Genomic DNA, 17,207 nt, shown 5'->3' on the forward strand with positions numbered 1-17,207 from the left:
TGTCTGCATACGCTGGCATAGATCGACAAAGCCTGCATCAGACCTCATCAGACCCTAGTAAAGGCCAGCAATCTGGCCAGTGAGGCTGGAAAACTCTTTCGTTTTTACCTACTCCCTGTCATTATCACGCAGTGCTTCTGGTGAAAGGTGATTTCTTTTTTCTGTTGTTTTTATTGCCAGGTTTTTGGCTGGCAGCAGGTGCCTTCAGAAACATTTTATTAGCAGCTTAGCGGCGATGTACTGTACAAAGTATTCGGCTGGCTTGTCTTCACATTCAAGTTCTCGCGCTGTGTGTAATACACACATTCGGCATGTCCATGGTTGGATTCGAACCCTGATCTCCTATGGGAGATCCGTTTTAACCAGCTATGCTAATGAAAAGCTAGCTAGTATTTATGGGCGAGTGAGTTTAACAACTCGTTACCTACTCCCCAGATAGCAAGCGGATCTGGGCCATATACAGGCCAGATCTGGCCCTTGTGGCTTAGTTCCGGCCCATATATGGCCCAGAATCATTACACATCCGCTTGCTATCTGGGTCAGGACTCAAAAGGACTCTGTTTCACTGGGTTACGTGTGTGTGCGTGCGTGTGCGCGTGTGTGCGTGCGTGTGTGTGCGTGCGTGTGCACGTGTTCGCGTGTGTGTACATCTGCAACATTTTTTTCAGCTCATTGAAATCCACGCACGAAGGAAGTGGCAAAGCGTGGAGAGGAGAATTGGGACACAGCCTCAGTACAGCTCACTTCCTTCTACTGAGCCATTCAGCCCTCGTGTGTACTGTAAAGTACACACTCATGTACTTCACAGTATGTGTAAGTCTCCAGTACATCATAACAAACCCACGCTGTGCACGTAGATCTCACGAAACATCTAAGAGATTCCAAAGAATCTTTCTCTGCCCCAGTGACTCTTTAATTGATCCAGTTATCTCCTCAATTTAACATTCCTCGAGTCCCCGTTTCCCCGAAGACCCCGCGTTAATGGTTCCCTCGCAGCACTTCCCCGAGTAAATATTTTGAAAGGTAATACTGTTATGTGAAGACATTTAAATCGGTCACAGTTGGAATGAAACATCAGATAACGCAGTCGACGAACACGGCGTGTGACAGTTAAATCATATATTCATATATTCAATGAATTACCAGATATGATTTTTGACGAGGCCCGGTCGTGAGACTGCTGTCACGGGCCTAGAGCAGCTTCTCTTGTGCCAGCTGCCATCATGGCCTGTGTCACTTCATCAACACATTCTGATCAGAGGAGCGGCCTAGAGCATCTGCAGGTGGCGCACACACACACACACGCCTCCCTGCAGCACTGATCTTTGGAGTGTGTGTGTGTGTGTGTGGAGGGGGGGGGTGGCGGGGGCAGGGACGAGTATAAAACATGACAGTATTGGCAGGGCTTCGGACAGCTGGTGTGTCCTGGCCTTTGCAGGGTGTTGGGATTCATACCGGCTCCATACCCTTCCATCAAAAGTGTACTGAGCGTTTGTGACGCCTGAAAGTGACTTGAAAAATAACCACTATCAGCTCCTAGAGATCTGGGCGGGGGGGGGGGGGAGACTAGCCTGGCTGTAGCCGCAGGGATGAGGTCGTGGGGGGGGGGCGTGGGGGTCAGAGGGACAGTTTTGAAGACAAGGTACACACACACATATGCAGACACACACTCACACACATACAGACATATTCACATACGCATACATGACTAACACACATTTACACACCAAAACACTTCAATCTAACATGGTGAAACTAACGTTCGACTTCTCGGAACACCAAATGTTTTAAACGTTTTTTTCTGTCTTTCTTTCTTTTCAAAGTGTGTGTACTGTGATTTAGGGGGATAAGTGTGTTTCTCTCGGGGGGGGGTCTCAGGTAGCCCTCACAGTTAGCTGATTGAGTAGCCGGACCCGAGTAGCACACATGGTGTGATGGAAGCATGGATGTATTAATAGACCGGCTGGAGGATGGGAGACGGGGCTCCGCAGGGGGTCTTATCAGGAACGTGGGTCGCCTCCCAATCACGTCATCACGAGAGCTCCGTCCCGACTTGAGTGAGTCCAGTCTGCCTCGCTGAACACACCAGCCACACACACACACACACACACACACACACACACACACACACACACATGCACCTGCTCTCCCAAAAGATACGTAGCCGCAGCTGACGTTGTGATAAACCATTGCATACGTCTGCACCACCTGTTGAGCTGTTGCTTTTTTCACTCTTTCCTAGATAGCAAGCGGATCTGGGCCATATACAGGCCAGATCTGGCCCTTAGTTCCGGCCCATATATGGCCCAGAATCATTACACATCCGCTTGCTATCTGGGTTGTGTACTTCTGCCTTCTCCTTCCGGCTTTGCTTCATGTCCGAGGACATTAGATACCACAGGTCTGTTATATCCAATGGGTCATATGTTGATATTGCTCAAGAGGAAAAAAACAACACAAAACAACGAGGACCATAACTGGCGCGTGCACAGTCAGTATTCCACAGTCCATAGTGTTCACACAGCGTCTACTGTACATGTCTTAGTGTACTATGTGTATATATTTGCTGTTGATATCCTGTTTGATATAATAATAATAATAATAATACATTTTATTTATAAGGCGCCTTTCAAGTCACTCAAGGTCACCGTACAGGATAAAAAAAATACAATAAAGTATATAATAGACAAAAGATTTAGACAAAATAAAAAAAATAAAAAAATAAAAATTAGCTAAAAAATTAAGAATTATAAGAGTTTGCAGCAGAACATCAACAATCAGAGTGAATAGGTCTAAAAAGGTGGGTGAAAAAAAAAGGTGGGGATATGGTGTTTTTTTTATTATTAATTACTTACTTTTCTACTCAATCTATACCTATATATATATATAACTATATATATAGTATAACTGCACTTTGAGGGTTACGCACCGAGAATTTCCCACATTTGTGTACAGAGATGTGACAATAAAGAGACGTGACATGAGAAGCCTACACTAGGGGGGGCGGGGTTCTCCACTGATCTCTCCCTGCACTGGTCTCTCCTCTCCCTGCACTGGTCTCTCCTCTCCCTGCACTGGTCTCTCCTCTCCCTGCACTGATCTCTCCTCTCCCTGCACTGGTCTCTCCTCTCCCTGCACTGGTCTCTCCTCTCCCTGCACTGGTCTCTCCTCTCCCTGCACTGCTCTCTCCTCTCCCTGCACTGATCTCTCCTCTCCCTGCACTGGTCTCTCCTCTCCCTGCACTGATCTCTCCTCTCCCTGCACTGGTCTCTCCTCTCCCTGCACTGATCTCTCCTCTCCCTGCACTGGTCTCTCCTCTCCCTGCACTGGTCTCTCCTCTCCCTGCACTGATCTCTCCTCTCCCTGCACTGATCTCTCCCTGCACTGGTCTCTCCTCTCCCTGCACTGGTCTCTCCTCTCCTTGTGCCAAGCCTTCCATCTCTCGCTCTCTGAGTGAGAGTGAGACCTTAGTGAGTCAGTTCCCTTGTTCCTCTCGCTCTCTCCTTCCCTCTCTCTCCCTCTCTCCCCCTCTTTCTCTCTCTCTCCCCCCACCTTCTCTCTCTCTCTCTCTCTCTCCCTCTCTCTCCCTCTCTCCCCCTCTTTCTCTCTTTCTCCCCCACCTTCTCTCTCTCTCTCTCTCCCTCTCTCTCCCTCTCTCCCCCTCTTTCTCTCTCCTCCCCCACCTTCTCTCTCTCTCTCTTTCTGTCAGATTCAGGTGCACGATGCGAAACGCCGTCTTCGCCTCTCCTGATTGGACGCCTCCCAGGGGGAGGAGGGAGGGGGGAGGTTCAGGGCCCCAACACAATTAAAGCCAGACCTGTTTTAATGAGCCTGTTTATTAAGTCCACTCAGGGACCCGGCGCGAGCGCTTAGCATTTGCTCTCTAATTACGAAAGCTAAACAGTCCCCCTCGCTGAAGATCAACCGTCGGGATTGGGGGGAACTCCGTGTCCGGGTGTGATGGGTGCAGACTGCCAATGCCGACCCAGATAGCAAGCGGATCTGGGCCATATACAGGCCAGATCTGGCCCTTGTGGTTTAGTTCCGGCCCATATATGATCCGCCTTCTATCTGGGGATGATGAAGGCAAAGGGGAGGAAGGAAGAACTATGCACTGTAACAATGCAACAGCCAATGTAATTCCCAACAGCGTTGACTAAGAAAGAAAGACAGACGGACAGATTCTTTCCTGTGATGAGTAACCGTTTGAGCTATATAACCTCACTTTTATTAGACCTGGCAGACTGACAGGAAGCATGACAAAGTCTGAGTGCTCTATATTTGACTGACAATGTGACATAACTGTTCGAATGTCGCAAACTACCGGGCTATAACTGCCTTAAAAGTGTTTTCATATGAGTCAGCTGTCCTCACTGTGCCAAGGCTGCCACCTAGTGGTCGTTTGAAATACCATCACCCCGTGCTGTGAGGAAAAATTTATTCTAAACTAGAAATAGTGCTCTGTGCATGCGCATGTGCGTGTGAGCAGGACATGTTTGGCATTGCTGCATTTGTTAGGTCAAAAGCTTTATGCCAGTCCAAACCTTGCGTGTCAAGATGGATGTTTCAATTCCCCCTATTGACAATGAATGGGGTGGGGGGATTTTTCATTTCCAAAAAATGAATGGAGGCGAATGGTCGGCCCGGCCGTGTTTGGCCAGCTCCTGGACCCGCCCCGTGATTCGGATCCGCTCCAGAGTGTAATGGGTTCTCAGTTGACCCATCCTACACCCCTCCACCAAGTTTCATGAAAATCAGTCTGGTAGTTTTAGTGTAAACCTGGTCTAAAAAATGAATGGAGGTGAATGGGCGGCCATGTTTGGGCAGCTTGTGGACCCGCCCCGTGATTCGGATCCGCTCCAAAATGTAATGGTTTCTACGTTTGCCCATGCTACAGCCTTCCAGAGAGTTTTGTGAAAATGGGTCTAGTAGTTTTTGTGTAATCCTGCTAACAGACGAACTAACAAATAAACACACATCCAAACGCGCCTGCCCAACAGTCGAATAAGAAAAGAATAAAAAACAGATTTAATGTAATTCACGTCTCTTATCTAAACAACCGTGGTCTTGGAGTGTAAATTAAAACATTTTGAGAAAAGACGGGAATGGCATTTGTGCAATCACCTAGAATTCTGCTATTGTTCCCCGATGGGGGATAAAAACGTCGAGGAAATTACCCAGCGCTACTGCCCATTGTTCCGTCAGGAGAGCCAGAACAACACCCATACCTCATACTTACGGAGCTGGAGAGGTTGCAATTAGAACCGATGGTAATCACAATCATTCAAATATAATGATCATTCATGTTGTGTCCCCATTAAGCACAATTGTGCTTGTGCTCAGTCATGCTGAATACAGCCTTCATGAGGACAATGCCTGTGACCCATAGAGACGCATCATTGCCTGTGTGTGTGTGTGTGTGCGTGTGTGTGTGTGTGTGTGTGTGTGCGTGTGTGTGCATGTGTGTGTGTATCACAGGGAGAATAGACGGGAAGGTGTTCTATGGCTCTGCCATGGTTGCACCTCCTCATATTCAGATTCAGGTCCATTGTTGCTTGATTCGGCTCCCCTGTCCTCATTCTTCAGAGGGCTGCGTCGAGGAACATTTATCATTAACATCCTAATCAAATTTTCATAACTTAATTTTGGGAATGGGGGGGGCAGTCAGGCACACCCGTCTTCCTGCCAGCCCTCTCTGTATTCTCATATCTCTTTAACCCACTCTCATATCTCTTTAACCCACTCTCACTCGAAACCCATAACGTTTCAGTGGCAGTTGACTCAACATTGTCAAGGTAGAAGCACGCCTCTCGCTTTATAGAGAAATGTAACCGGTTTCACAGCAGGGGGCCATTTTGCCACTGATTTGGACTAAATTGCCCAAAATGGCTACAACATATTTCAGATTAGGCATAACTAGACTATACTGTCTCTCTCTCTTTCGGTCTCCCTCAGGCGTGGCTAGGCCGGAGTTACCCCACCACCCTCTCCTCTCCTGGACACGGTCGGTCCACACCAGACAGGAAGTCAAGCAGGTCTATTTATAGTCAGTCTCTGTGGGTCCAGGTTGCATGTGAGGAACCAGAACTGATCTCAGCCATCATACCCCCCTGTAAATGAAAATTAGTGTCTCTCTCATCTCATCTCTCTCTCTCTCCCCCCCTCCCTTTCTCTCTCTACCAAGGTCTTCATACTAGAGTCTGTGTTAGTTCTTGGTTTCTCCTCAAACGGAGCACCGGAGCCCTCTTGAGGTGAAGTATGTATCTTTGCGGCTTTGTGGTAGTGAATTTACCCTGCAGGGGCTTCTATTCCTGCTGCCTTCAGCTTTCACAGAGCTAGACCCCCTGACCTTGGAACACATGTTCAATAGACAGACAGACAGACAGACAGATATAGATAGATAGATAGATAGACAGACAGACAGACAGACAGACAGACAGACAGACAGCTACATGTAAATAGATAGAGATAGATAGATAGATAGATAGATAGACAGACAGACAGACAGCTACATGTAAATAGATAGATAGATAGATAGATAGATAGATAGATAGATAGATAGATAGATAGATAGATAGATAGATAGATAGATAGATAGATAGATATAGATAGACAGACACTTTTTCACTTTGTCATTATGGGGTATTGTGTGTTTGATGAGGAAAAAAATAACGGAATCCATTTTGGAATAAGGCTGCAACAACAAAATGTGATAGAAGTGAAGGGGTGCGAGAGCCTACTTTCTGGGTGCAGTGAACAGAACAGGGCTGGGTAGAGGATGAAGAGAGAGAGAGAGACAGACAGAGAGAGAGAGAGAGAGAGAGAGAGAGTCCATTCCCACCTGTCTCGAAGAAAGGTAATAGAAAGTGACTAAGGCACTCAAGTCTCAAGCAGTTGCCATTGTTCAGCCCAGTCAGAAGTCCACGCAGACATCTGCTTCCTGCATACTCTCTTGATGTCATCACCACCCATCTCTATCAGGTGTGTGTGTTCCTAACACCAGACATCCATCTTGTCAGGTTGCCCTAGCAGATTACCCATGATGCACAAGGGCATCAATAAGGGAGAAATGTTCAGCACCGCAAGTAATGAGAGACACGTCGTCACATTCACAAAAGTTTATTTTTTTAAAAAGGCAAAAAGCTAAATAGGCATCTACCATCTCAAACTTACATCGGCGGCACGAGCCGCGGGCTTGAGTAAGCCATGAACATCCCATAATATGAAGCTCATTTGGACTGTAACCCGCACAGATCAGACGGGACGAGCGGAGGTGACAGGGATGACGGCTTTGGTGGACGAGCGGTTCGCCACCCACGGCAGAGAGAACGAAGACAAACGCAGACGAGTGATCTGAATGTTCGTGTCGTCTACATATGTAGCCTATATAATTCATATATCAAATATATATTTCTATTTAAAGTGCAGCAGAGCTAGATTAAGGGGAAATTAGTGTTGTTTTCCACACATTAAATTGTGGTCTATTTCATGTTGAACCCCTGCATTTGCAAAAAAAACAAGGATTTTCTGCAAGCACGAAGATGAACAGATTAATAGATCATTTCCAACGACCATGTGGAACATTACGTCATGTACTTTCAATAGAAAGTTCCAAATCTTACGTGTTAGGACGAAGGTTACCTAACTAATGGGTGCTCGGAGATTGAAAGCACTGGTCAATAGTATTAATCAATAGATGACAAAGAGCGAAGCAGGCCAAAGAACTACTTAGGAGTGCGTTTAGGAGCTGTACTTAGCTACACATATCCAAAACACCTCTTCCTCTTGTTGCTAAGCACTTAGAACGAAGAAGAAAGGACCAAGGCTGTATTATCAATAGAGCCATATGTAGTCCCATTCTGCCTTATCATAGTACACTAGTGAAAGCAGAAGGTTTGGAACTGAGCCTTGCGTAGCACAGAAAGAGTTCCAGGTAGGTGCAGCTTTGCCATCGCTTCTTTATCTTAAACACCATGACGTGGATTAGAACGACCATTTAGAAGCACATCCACCCATGAAGACAAAAGCAATTGAGATCGACAAATAAATTACATGAGATTCCAAATATACAGTGCATGTTTGAAGTATACAGTCCAAACGTTTTTTACAGGACATAACACGGCCCAGCTAGTGTCCGATCTACCGACCAGGAGGTCCTAGTCGGGCTTAGGAACGAACAGAACATCTCTCAAGAACATTAACACAAACAGGGCACCGAACACATGGTGTGAATCAGACAGATGTACCGTATCGGATCTACAAGTCACCCTCTAGTCCAACTCCCTAGCAAACCGGGCTATCCATGCTTATCAAGATCTGTGCCGTACAGGCTGATTGTCCCCAGGTAACGAGCAGAGTTGGGGCTCGCATGGATCGACCGCACAATCGATCGCTCGTCCTCAAACTAGCCGTTTGGAGAAAACGAATATTCTTCTCCCCTCAAATCCTCCACCCCCGCACACAAGAGCTTTCCTGACATCACTCAAGAGGACAAGTCAAACATTCAATGTCTTTAACATTTAGCGGGCACATTTTATAGCTCCTTGGGAGTACAATATATATATATATATATATTTATTTGTATTGCTTGACACTGTCATTTTGTGGAACAAAAAAATAATACAGATCTGTAGTTCTACCCCACTAGCAAAACAGCATTTCCCATCTTGCTAAAACTGTTATTCTTTATTTGGTGTAGGAAAGTACCTCTGAATGATCACATGCTGTATATAGTGTAGATCAATAGATCAACAACACGTATATAAACACAGCATCTCCAGTATTAAAATCTGTCTCTCCCCGATCAACACTTCCTGAACGATTCTTATTTACACTGACACAACCGAGAGGAGCCGACGGGAACACCCCAAAATCAGACAGACACGCCCGCCGCACTCATCCGTACGGACGACGCCGAGTGTCCCTCCACCGTCAGAACTGGCGGGGCTCTAGAAGGTCCAGGTAGCAGGCCTGTGGTGGGAGGAGCTCATCTGGTCACGTGATGCAGCTGAAATAACCCAAAACCATCCAGCGAGAGCCTCCGGCGTGTTCCGTCCACCCCCGCGAGTCCGTGGAGAGGGTCAGGAGGGGGTCAGGGCGGGGTTTTTCGGGTCCGCTGGAGGAGGTCACGACCAGATGAGTGTCGCCTGGTCTTCTGGGCTTAGCCGCCTGCTGGTGAGCTACACGCTCGGGACTTTTACCGTCAGCCATTTTCCAGGACCTTCATGTTGAAATGTGTCAGTGATGCAGGTTGAAAGGGAAGGGGCAGTAAACTTGGCGACATGGTCTTGATGAAGTCCCCATGAAGAGAGAAAAGTATAAAGACGTTTATTTACATATCGACACGTTAATGTGGGTAGGGGACGTCCTCCATGTCTCCGTCTGACGTCAACAACGTGATTGTCTTTTACCGCGCTCCCTTGGGAAACGGGGATGGGGGGGGGGGGTTGGCGATTGGGAAAAGGGCGTGGTCTTTCAGGATTCAGATCCGGGGGGGGGAGGGGGGGTGCTCTCTGCAACTCTCTTCCACACACACACATCACGCGCGCGCGTGCACACAGAAGCGTACGAGCTCTCGGGGGGCCCCGGGGGGCCTCTACCAGGTGGGCATCATGTCGGGGAACCAGACCCGCCCCAGGTGCTTGGACACCTCCCAGTGGATGTCGTCCAGGCCGTAGCGGTGGTCGGGCACCAGCACCTCCTCCATGATGGACAGCTGCGACAGCCGGCGTCCGCACATCTTCACGAACTCCACGAAGGCGCTGCACGACACCTCGCACTCGCCCAGCCCGATGGCCGACAGCTGGGTGCAGCGCCTGGCGATGCGGATCAGCTCCTCGTCCAGCGGTCGCAGGCCGTTGGCGCAGACCACCAGCTCCACCAGGCGGGGGCAGTGCAGCCCCACGCGGCCCAAGACGTCTTTGCTGACCGAGCGGCCGAAGTAGAGGTGCGTGACGGGGATCTCGTCGCGGAAGAAGGGGCCGAACTCGTCCTCGTAGAGGAAGAAGTACATGACGAGGCTGAACTTGGGCGAGTGGCGGAGCATGGCGTCCCAGCTGCTCTTCTTGATGGCGTGGAAGTGCCGGCCGGGGTTGTCACTGACCACGTCGATGCGCAGGTGCTCCAGGTGAACGTGGCGCTCCGAGGACAGCGCCAGCAGCAGCTCGTCGCTCAACAGGTGGTAGTTGAGGGCCAGCTCCCGGAGGCCGTGGCATTGGTCAGCTACGCACAGGATGCCTGCAGGGATGGTCGATGGTAAATGGTAGGGCTGGGTTAAAAAAAAATCGATTAATCGATTCTGAATCGATTCATGAATCCCAAAATCAATCTTTTATTTATTTAATGAATGAATAAATGAAGGAATGAATAGTTCATTCATTCATTCAATGATTCATTCATTCATTCATTTTTGGAAATCAGTAACGATCGAGCTTTTATCCACAGCGCTTTACAATGAAGGCCTCTCATTCACCCATTCACACACCAATGGCGGCAGCTGCCTTGCAAGGTGCTAGCCTGGTCTTTGGGAGCAATTTGGGGTTCGGTGTCTTTGCCCAAGGACACTTCGACATGTGGACAGGAGGAGGCGGGATTCGAACCGCCGACCCTACGATCATTGGACGACCCGCTCTACCAACTTACGCAACACAGACAGACGAGCAGGCACACACACACAGGAAAACAGGCTCTCTCTTTCTCTCCCCTCATACTTTTCAACTACTCATCCATCCTCATCCATCCCTCTCCCTCTCTCCTCCATCCTTCCTCCCGCTTTCTCTCTCTCCTCCATCCTCATCCCTCCCTCTCTCTCCATGCTTCCTCCCTCTCTCTCTCTCTCCTCCATCCTTCCTCCCTCTGTCTCTCTCTCTCCTCCATCCTTCCTCCCTCTGTCTCTCTCTCCTCCATCCTTCCTCCCTCTCTCTCTCCTCCATCCTTCCATCCTTCCTCTCTCTCTCTCTCCTCCATCCTCCCTCCCTCTCTCTCTCTCCTCCATCCTTCCTCCCTCTCTCTCTCTCCTCCATCCTTCCTCCCTCTCTCTCTCTCTCTCTCTCTCTCTCTCTCTCCTCCATCCTTCCTCCCTCTGTCTCTCTCTCTCTCCTCCATCCTTCCTTCCTTCCTTCCTCCCTCTCTCTCTCTCTCTCTCTCCTCCATCCTCCCTCCCTCCCTCTGTACCTGCGGGCGAGACGTGGGGGCAGCTGCTCATCTTCAGCAGCTTGAGCGTGTCACTGTTATTGGCCACCAGGACCTTGAGGGAGGGGTCGTCCACCGGCGTGTCATCGATCTTCAGCGAGGACAGAGACTTGGAGTTGACGAACACGACGGTCAGCGCAGAGATGAAATGGGACTGGGGAGGGAGAGGGAGCGAGACAGAGTCCCAATTAAAATGCAGCATGAGCGATCTCTAGCGCCCTCTGCTGGTGTTCAACGGCGTTTAGTCGAAATCTCGTGACACACCGGAGCCCCCCGGAGAAGGGGCGCTCGGCTGGGCAGGGTACCCCCCGGAGAAGGGGCGCTGGGCTGGGCAGGGTACCCCCCAGAGAAGGGGCGCTCGGCTGGGCCGGGTACTCCCCAGAGAAGGGGCGCTGGGCTGGGCAGGGTACCCCCAGAGAAGGGGCGCTCGGCTGGGCAGGGTACCCCCCAGAGAAGGGGCGCTCGGCCAGGCAGGGTACCCCCCGGAGAAGGGGCTCTCGGCTGGGCCGGGGCGCTGGGCTGGGCCGGGTACCTTGGGCAGCTCCATGAAGCTGGGCCGGGCCGTGGAGATGAGACCCAGGGTCTTCAGAGAACAGTTGACCAGCTGGGACAGGATGTCACAGGCGGCCTCCGCTGACTCGGTGCTGCTGTCCACCTGGGGCACACACACACACACGCACACGCAGACGCACACACACACACACACACACACGCAGACGCGCACACACACACACACACACACACACACACACACACACACATGCAGGCACACACATGCACACGCAGACGCACACACACACACACGCAGACGCACACACGCACACACACACACACGCAGACACACGCAGACACACGCAGACACACGCAGACACACACACACGCACGCGCATGCATGATTTAATTTCTTTTTCAAAACAGCATCCCAGATTTCATAAACGCCTCTGCTGGGAATCACCATGTGGTCATGAACCAGAAAAATGAACGATGGAAATACGTCTTTTTGATCGGTCACTTCCGTCGGAAAAGGAACACGACGCGCGCAGATCGCAAACGACCGCAGACATGCGACCTTCGGCCCCTCCCCTGACCCTTTCCTGCACCTCCTTTCTCCCCCCCCCCTCCCTCCCCCGCCCGCCCCCCCCCCTTCCCTCCTCACCTTGAAGCTGACGTACTGCAGGTGGTTGGAGTGCCTCTTGATGATCTGCTTGATGAGGTCGGGGTGCGTGGTCCTGGGGTACGAGCTGGCCGGCTGGCTCAGCTGAAACTCAAAACACCTCCAGAGCTCCGGCATGTGGAAGGCCAGGTTCCAGCTGTGGCACACCTACGGGGGCGGAGGGATACGACACCGCGTGAAAAGTCTCGGACCCGCACCAACACGCAATAGGTCACAGCAAATCAGCTGACGGCACCACAGGCTTTGAGGGGGAAATATCTACAATCGCTTCCCAAACATTGAGGCATTTTCAGCTATTCTGTATGGTTCCCATCTCTAAACCTTTTGGTTGACTGGTTTTATATTCACAATATTTTGGGGGGGTCGGGGGGGTAAATTGTGCTGAGATTTGGACGGGACCAATTTGATTGGATCCAGCGCCTCTTTTGTAATTATCAAAAGTATCAAACTAAATTGTGTGTAGCATTAAATGGTATCGGCTCTGTCATTCTTTTATTTCCCATTGAAGTTACTCGTAAATCGCTCGCCAGCCTATTTTGAATGCATCAAATCAAACTTTATTTGTATAGGATGCGTGACAGAGACGTGACAGACGTCAATCACTCAGGTCACGCCGTGATGCTGGCGCCCCGTGCAAGCTTTGTGCAAGCGTGGGAGTTTTTGAGAAACGTAGGCTACGTCCTGGTAAAATGTCAAAAAGACTGTCAAATTGATTTCATTTCTTTTAACTGCTGGATCCCCAAAGGCAGACCAAGGTTATTTCTATGGTAGCAAAAGCATCGCCAGCATGGATGCATCAAAAGAAAAAGATCGCTCGAACGAGAAGAGGAATATGACGCAGTGAGCTTGGGAGTCGGGGAGAGAGGGAGATGAGGACGAGTGGGCTACGGAGTTGGCGAGGACACTTTCAGATGGGGGAATTTACATGTATGCTGGACTGTGGTTTCATGCTTTTCGGTGTCATTTTGGCATAATGATTAGCCTACGTTCGGCCACTGTGAGCCCCACAGCTAAGCAAGCGTGCTGTGAAACGGTGAAATGATGATGACGGTGAAATGATGAGTGGCTGTTATAAAAACTCCTAAGTCCCGTCGTCGTGGGATGATATGATTTGCGCTTTGCGGCGGTTGCGAGCGGGCGCGGTTCATCCCGTCCGTGCAGCCCGGTAGTTAATGGGTCCCCCGGCGCAGCCCGGTAGTGAATGGGTCCCCCGGCGGTCGTGGACCGCTGCTCTTAACCGCCATGAACAGCGGCCTGCTGACAGGTTGAGTAGCGCACTACGTTTTCTCTGAACGAAAATACCTTCCTGCTCACATCAGGGGGGCAAACTCATCACTTTGGTTGGAAGGTGCATTGAGGCACCTCGGTGTGATTTTGCACTCAAAGAATAAAATCTAAATCAATCAGAGGTGAAAAAGACAGAGATGTGAACCCCTGGGGGGGTCCGGGGGCATGCCCCCCCCCCCCAGGAAGATTTTTTTTTATATATCAGCTTTAAAATGTGAATTTACAGCAGATTTGAGCATGAGGATGTAGGGGTTTGTCACAGCCGATGGGAAGCACTGGCATTTGTATTTCCTCCCTGCATCTTTTCAGGTGCTGGTCTCTCTTTTGCTCCCGCTGTTGGTCTCACTTACTGAAACCTGTAGCACACTAACAGCTAGACCCACAATTCAGTCAGACTGAATTAGTTTAGTTTAAGTCTAGTTTTAGTGACTAAATATCATTAAGATTTTAGCTGACTATATCTAAAGTCTAACAGGTTTAGTTAAAGTGTAATGCATTATTTCAGCGTTTCTCTAGAACAGGGGAGTCAAACCAAATGACTACTAGAGCTGGCCCGCCAGTATTCGATTTTGCATGTCTGCACTATTAAGTTATATATTGTATGGTAATAAGCGTTGCTTGTTTCATATTCAATGTTAAAGCAAAACTTGTTTGGGTCCATATTAAAATTTTCATTTGTTCAATGTTGGCCCGCGACTTTGTTCAAGTTTTAAATTTTGGCCCACTGTGTATTTGAGTTTGACACCCCTGATCTAGAATGTTCTAACTCATACAGCTGTGCTTTCCCATCGCACAACAGGAAAGCAGGTCTGTGATTAGATTCACATGGAGGACGGGGTCACGAGAGGCTATGAAACGAGCGTGCAGGAGATCGAGCGAGCAGTAGTGTGCGCTTGTGAGGCATCCTTGTAGCCTGCGTCCAGACATTCAAATCCACCCACTCCACCGAGATCTCAACTGCCATTCTGTCTGATATCAAGATAACATTACTGTGGACTAGGCTATTCAGTAAATAGCCCAAAACATTTTTTAAAGCCGTTTTGAGTTTTTGATTAATTTTGGTAGGCTACTATCAGCCCTAGATAGATGTAGAACACCTTTGAAAGTGAAAGTAAGTTCAAGCTAAACTGCACTAGCCTACCTTATAAACCCCCTCCGCCATCTTTATACGATCTAGTTAGCGTTACCCACGCCGTGTATAATGAAACGGGCCACTAGCTAGCGTTGTTAGGCCAGCTGGCTACAAGTGCTAGCTACTGTAACAAGATATCTATAGCTAGCGTAACTTTAGGCAGAAGCCTTTCTTTTGACAACTCAGAAGACCCCCCCCCCCATTTCAAACACTCACCAGATCTACATGAAGCACACAAATTATCTAAGTTTGCACCCCTGACACGCCCTGACCTCACTCCACAATATTTTCCCTCACAGGTATAATAACCTAAAAATGTACCCAAATACAGGCTAGTGGCTGTGTAGGTGTGGCGTGGGGCAGGCCTACCTGGGAGGCGTAGGCCCGGTCCAGGAGAGGCAGGTACTGGAAGATGTGCAGCAGGATCTCCTGTGGTAGACGACCCCAGGTCACGGCCGCACCCCCCCCCTCCTCCTCCTCCTCCTCCTCCTCCTCCTCCTCATCCTCCCAGTCGCGCTCCTGGCACCTCTGCTTGCGTTTGCGCTTCCGAAACTCTGGTGTGGCCCGACTGGTGCCCCCTCCATCCAGGTGCTCCGTTCCTCTCAGACTTCTCTTCATCCTGTGAACACAGAGGTCTTCATCGCTTTGGTGTTCCCTGTGACATCCTATCCTCTCCTATGAATTCTTATCTGCTATATGATTGATTGCTACTGTCTTGGGCCAGGTCTCTTGAAACTCAAATGCCTTTGGAACAAACAGACAAGCAGGCATGAACAATAGATGAATAGATGGAAAGGGTAAGCGTTGGGTATTCATTCCAGGTAGATTAGTACTGTCTGTTCAAGTCCATGTGTATTATTTACAGTTCTGTGTCTGCATAGTCTAACAAGGGCCTCTTATTTCCTCTTCCAGTGTTTTTCCCATGATCACACTGATAACAGATGACAGAGGGAACCGTTTACCTTCCTTCCTATCCTCTCCTATGAATTATTACATGAAATATCAGTGATGCATTCTCAAATCCTGGGGGCCAGGGAAGGGAAGTACCTACTGAAACTGATGGTCTTGTAACCCAAGCTGCCTTATTAGATAACTGTAAGCTGTAACTAAACAAAACACACACAAAAAAGTTTGGAAATGTGTGTTTGGTAGATCATACATCTCTGTTGCCACTGTATAATTAGCATTGTATCGTATATCACTGGAAAGCCGGTTCATTTTCCTGTACAATGATAGCTGATATGTGGGTGTGGTCCCAAGTGAAAGGTGACAATTTTCTCTGCCTATTTGACAGGTTTATATTTAATATTATCTTCTTGACTTCTAAGAGCAAAACTAAGAATGTATTGTTTTAGTGCTGAAAGACACGCCCCCTAACTGGACCCGTGTTAGATTAAGCTGACTTGACTCGTTTACAGCACAAATAACATAACATTTGCTTTGCTCAAAACAGGAGAGAACTGAATAAGATTGAATAAAATGGAATATGACTCCGGGGTGAAAGCTGACAAATAACTTTGCTAGCTTGCTAGTCAGCTAAGTTAGACTCGTCATCAAGCAGTAGGCCTACATCATATACAAATAAAGCTTTGATTGATTGATTGATTGATTGATTGATTGATTGATTGATTGATTGATTGATTGATTGATTGATTGATTGATTGATTGATCAATCACTAATGTAAGTTAGAGCAGAGAGTGCAAGACTGATTTGAAGTGCATACTAGTAACGTTAGCTTCATCTGACTGTTGCATTGAACATTGCACAAAGAAACAGACTATTAACAAGCATGCGTTAAGATCAAAATGTTGCACGACCATGCTCTGATTCCTACGTTACCTGGATTGTTCAGAAACAGTATGGAGAAGGCGTTCGTTAATTCGTCAACAAGTCGATCTCTCTTGGTCGGCCAGTGACCAGTCGAGTGGGTTTCGTTCTATAAGATTGGATGGAGGTCGAACAGTTGGCAAATTCAAATTTGGCGTTTTGCTGAAGATCTGCAGACCTATTTTCAGCTAATGTTAGCTTACTAGCTAGCCACTGGCTGGTTGCTTGCTCGCTGAAAATGGCTTTTATGTTGTTGTTGTTGTTGATGTTGGGGCTTGTGGCGTAGTGCATTATGGGAAGTTCGTTTACCTGCACTTCCAGTGATTGTACTGCAGGGGGGGTCATGTACTAGTCTAGTCCAGAGTAGACTACAACGCTGTATCTATTCTAGAACATTACACATTACTTTGAGGTCAAGAACAACTGCATATGCATGTTCACTGTGTTTATCCTTTACTAGTTGTATTTATTAAAACGTTTTGGGTCTCTATCATTAATAGAACCAGAACCACAATATGGGAAAAGTGTCATTCTTTTATTGGAAGAGAACTTAAAATATGTCTCCTGTTTTACTTTAATATATGCTTTTTTATTTT

The 17,207-nt window shown here is 48.4% G+C and overlaps 1 protein-coding gene across 1 annotated transcript; it reads right to left on the reverse strand.

Moving 5' to 3' along the window:
• Nucleotides 1-7,218: 7,218 nt before the first annotated feature.
• LOC311316133 (F-box/LRR-repeat protein 3-like) lies at nt 7,219-16,718 on the reverse strand. Its single transcript, XM_084446915.1, has 6 exons — nt 16,624-16,718; nt 15,153-15,402; nt 12,347-12,511; nt 11,723-11,845; nt 11,173-11,344; nt 7,219-10,236 (listed from the first exon to the last, which is right to left on the reverse strand). The coding sequence occupies exons 2-6, from the start codon at nt 15,399-15,401 to the stop codon at nt 9,596-9,598; spliced, it is 1,350 nt and encodes a 449-aa protein (XP_084303041.1). The 5' UTR covers nt 15,402; nt 16,624-16,718; the 3' UTR covers nt 7,219-9,595.
• Nucleotides 16,719-17,207: the final 489 nt, after the last annotated feature.

This window comes from Borostomias antarcticus (genome assembly GCF_949987555.1).
Source record: "Borostomias antarcticus genome assembly, chromosome: 12".
NCBI lineage: Eukaryota > Metazoa > Chordata > Actinopteri > Stomiiformes > Stomiidae > Borostomias > Borostomias antarcticus.

What these genes read in the sequence shown, in the direction of transcription:
- LOC311316133 (XM_084446915.1), bottom strand. Translation starts at nt 15,401, where the DNA reads ATGAAGAGAAGTCTGAGAGGAACGGAGCACCTGGATGGAGGGGGCACC. An exon ending in GCTTCATGGAGCTGCCCAAG is followed by an intron (nt 11,345 to 11,722) that starts GTACCCGGCCCA and finishes CTCCCTCCCCAG; the next exon opens with TCCCATTTCATCTCTGCGCT. An exon ending in CCCCCACGTCTCGCCCGCAG is followed by an intron (nt 10,237 to 11,172) that starts GTACAGAGGGAG and finishes CCATCCCTGCAG; the next exon opens with GCATCCTGTGCGTAGCTGAC.